Source organism: Onychomys torridus, chromosome 4 (genome assembly GCF_903995425.1).
Source record: "Onychomys torridus chromosome 4, mOncTor1.1, whole genome shotgun sequence".
NCBI classification, from domain to species: Eukaryota; Metazoa; Chordata; class Mammalia; order Rodentia; family Cricetidae; genus Onychomys; species Onychomys torridus.
Genome location: NC_050446.1, coordinates 86,105,896 through 86,110,000, shown reverse-complemented (window position 1 = coordinate 86,110,000; position 4,105 = coordinate 86,105,896). Strand labels below are relative to the sequence as shown.

The window sequence follows — 4,105 nt, the reverse complement described above, 5'->3', positions numbered from 1 at the left end:
AATTTTGCTATGAGGAAGGGCCATTTTAAAAAACAATCAGAAATAATTTACAATGTTCTATATGATTAAAATGTTAAATATCCAAATTATTAATAATTAAGCTTATTAAATATCAGAATGCCTTAACAAATTGTACATAAAACTAAATACCCAAATTATCAGTTTGTAGTAACTTCGGTGAATTATCAATTTGAAATTTACAGTGAATTTTCTTGGCATTAAGTATTTCCCTTGTGATTCATGAAATAGCTTTTTAATTTCTTTATAGCATTTTTCATTTCCTTATTTCTCAGTGTATAAATGGCTGGATTCAGGAGAGGTGCAATAAGAGTATAAAATACAGCAAGAAATTTGTCCAACCAGGTGATATTGAGTGGCCACACATAGATGAAGATGCAGGGCACAAAAAAGATCATCACCACTGTGATGTGGGCAGTGCATGTGGACAGAGCCTTAGATGCACCAGTTTTAGAGCTCTGGCGAACAGTGATAAGGATATATGTGTAGGAAATGAGCAAGAGAATGAAGCAGGTTACAACCACAACCCCACAGTCGGCATTCATGTAAATATCCAAATCATGGTAATCCGTGCAGGATAACTTGATTATCAGTGGTATGTCACAGAAGAAGCTGTCAATTTCCAGGGGACCACAGAGAGGTAGTTGCACAACTGCCAAAAGCTGACTCATGGCATGTACAAAGGCAATGGCCCAGGAAGTCAACACCAACCCAGTACATCTTTTCAGGTTCATAATGGTAAAGTAGTGGAGTGGTTTGCAGATGGCCACATAGCGGTCATAAGCCATTACCACCAACAGCATCATCTCTACTGCACCAACACAGTGGTCGAAGAAGACCTGGGACATGCAGCCTGCAAAGGAAATGGTCTTTGGTTCCCTGAGAAAGTCTGTAATCATCTTAGGAGTGGTGGCTGAGGAAAGCCACATATCAACAAAGGACAGGTTGGCCAAAAAGAAGTACATGGGAGAATGGAGATTGTGGTCTGTGACAATTAAAAACATGACAATACTATTTCCAGATAGAGCGAGCACATAAATCATCAAAAACATCACAAATAATAAGAGCTGAAGATTCTGTGAGTGGGAAAGTCCCAAAAGCACAAATTCTGATACCATGGACTGATTCCATCCATCCATTTTACTCAGGGGTTCTTTAGAAACAACCTGCAGAGAAAGAAAGTTCAATTAGAGGGGTGTGGAAAATGGCTTAACTAGTTGAATCTGGCCTTCACATTGGAAGCTAACCTCCACACTTGAAATAGAAAAATGTAAAATAAAGGCAAGTCTCTGCCAACTTTGAGAAACATTGCTGCCCAAGTGTAAGCTAATGAGTAAGTTCAACTCCCTATGAAGAGAAGCATGGGGTGTGGCGGTTATACTCATGCTCTATCAGGAAATTCCTCTCAAGAGAGCAGCAAGGAAGTAGGACAGCAATTTAAAAGCCTAAAACAATGTATGTGGTTTTACTGGATGGTGTTTTCTGCCCACTAGTCTAATAAAAATGGTCTGAATGTATCACCAGTAATCATAACTCTTCATAAATGAGATTTAAACTTTGGACGTGTTAGAAATTACACTGATTTTCAGAACAAATGTTCTGATGAGATATTAACATGTTTTTGCAGCATGTATAATAAATCCACTGATGGCCAATAAAGTCATTTCTGTGACTGAATTAAAAATGTTGCTGGAGGTAAGCTGTACAGAATACCACATAAAATACATAGTTTGAGACTGATATGTAAAAACAAGAATCACAATATTTTGTCAACAAAAATTTATCCTAGAAATTATTTAGCTAAACTGATTAGCAAGCTATCATTGAAAATACATGTAATGTGGTTCATGAGTGGACTTTTTGGAGCCCAGTGACTGTGGTGGACACCTTGCACAGCCTTAGTGCAGGGAGTAGAGGCTTGGACCTGCCTCAACTGAATGTACTAGGCTCTGCTACGAGAGGCCTTCCCTTGGAGGAGGTGGGAATGTGGGGTAGGTTGGAGGGGAAGGTTGAGGAGGGAGGAGAGGGAGATTTGTAATTGGTATATAAAATGAATAGAATATTTCTTTTAAAAATGAGTAGAAAAAAAGAATGCAAAGGGAAAACCCTATAAGAATAAAGCTATATATATATATTTAAGTAAAAAAAAAGAGAAATACATGTAATAGTGATAACCAAAGAAGAAGGCAAATCATAGTAAAGCCTGAACCCTGACAGTTAGATTTAATTCAGTTTTAGCAGCCAAAAACACTGACCTTGAATTTTACTAGCTAATCTTGAAAATTCTTATATTTTCAAATATTATCATTTCCTGACATGAACAATGTTTCATCTCTTATCTGCTTTCTAATTTTGTCACTTACCTATTGATCATTTGTATTGTTTGAAAGGAGAAAATAAATTACATAAACATGTAAGCAAAGGGTGTCTTTTATTGTCAACTTTGGATAAATGTAATGTTGAACTTTCAGTCAACAGCAGTTATTCACCTCAAAGCACAGGCAGAGTGATTATATTCATCTGTAACAGAAAATACTCAAGCTCAATGGTAGGAGTTGATTGCCCATTTTCTTGTACCTTCAATAATACTCTTGGTGTTTTTCAATTTTTAGGTCTTATTCTTTTATTCTTTGAAGTCACTATGGTGAGGAAATAGAGGAGGTGAACAAAAGTTCTCACATTATCATCAGAGTTATATTTACATTCCAATTTTTTAATTTGGACTCAGGGGTGGAGTTAGGATGAGAACAAAGAGGACATCATATAACACATTCATTTGCTATAGAAACATGATAATAGATGAGAGTCTTGTATGCTAAAAATAAATATATGTATCTTCTAGAGATTACTCGATTACCTAAGGAAAATGATGTTGATATTACACCAAATAGGTCCATGTCCCATGAAAGTTTTTATAATCTTAATTCTACCTCTAAATTAGTTTCTTGTCATCCTGAAAATTTCCAGCATAGGTTTAATTTACATGGATGATAGAAATTTAAAATTTCATTTTTTAAGATAGAAATTTGTTGCACGATGACCATACATATACTTAGGAAGCAACTGGCTAATAAAATGTAACAGTTTTAAAATTAAGTTTTATATTGTTATTATTTAGAATCCTGGAGGAATGGTACTATTAGTCTAATAGCATTCACCAATGTTTAAGACAATTATTAGACTAAGCATAGATTTTTAAATAAATTCAGATCTGATTGATTTCTCATTAGCAGTTGACATTATGTATGGCCTTGTCCTAAATGTATTTGTTTACATTTCTTTAAATTAAAATACTTAATTTAATACTATGTTGTGAAGGTATAAAAGAAAAGACAGTATCTGGAGTCAAATAGTCCATAGGGGTTGCCTCTTTTCTGTATACTTTCATGTATATCTTAAAGCAATATTGTTTGTACTGTTTTAGACTTTTAGGTAAGAATTTTGTTGTTCAACTGAACTCTATGTTTAAGATGAGTGTGTATGTGTGTGTGTGTTGTGTGTGTTGTGTGTGTGTGAAAGAATATATAGAATCACCTTTATTTAAAGTACTTGATGCTTACATTTCCTCCAAGTTGACACACATCTTTTCAGTAACTATGTAGATGTGAAGGATGTATCAGCCATAGTGACTATTTTCAAGAAACCTAATAACCATTTCATGCTTCCTTCTCTTTTGCTCAGGGGTGCTATAAGTATTTTAGAGGGCCTAGATTCAATAGAATCTTCTGTTACTTGATCTGTAATTCTTGTCTTTAAATTGGTGGCAATTCTCACAGAAAATGCTAACATTGACTTTTAGATGATTAAAGATAAAAATCAACAAAGGAAACACCAAATTATATTTCATGAGCATTTGAACCAAGTATTTATTCTTTTCTCTAAATGTTTTTTCCATGTAGATTGTCTTTTATCAAAGATATACACTATGCAATAATGTCAATATTTATACTCTTGTAAACATTTGTGGATATAGTCAGAATTATGCACTTTAGTAGATAACATATGGTAGGTCCTCGTGACTTAGAGTGGTATTGTAGATAATCATAATGTCTTGTTTGCTGGTAGACTGCTTTAATTTGATTTCTGA

General features: G+C 34.4%; 1 protein-coding gene across 1 annotated transcript; it reads right to left on the bottom strand.

Moving 5' to 3' along the window:
* Positions 1-218: 218 nt before the first annotated feature.
* Positions 219-1,160, bottom strand: LOC118582889 (olfactory receptor 4K13-like). Its single transcript, XM_036186027.1, has one exon. It carries the CDS (start codon positions 1,155-1,157, stop codon positions 219-221), a length of 939 nt encoding a protein of 312 aa, XP_036041920.1. The 5' UTR covers positions 1,158-1,160.
* Between the last annotated feature and the right edge of the window lie 2,945 nt (positions 1,161-4,105).

What these genes read in the sequence shown, in the direction of transcription:
- LOC118582889 (XM_036186027.1), bottom strand. Translation starts at nt 1,157, where the DNA reads ATGGATGGATGGAATCAGTCCATGGTATCAGAATTTGTGCTTTTGGGA.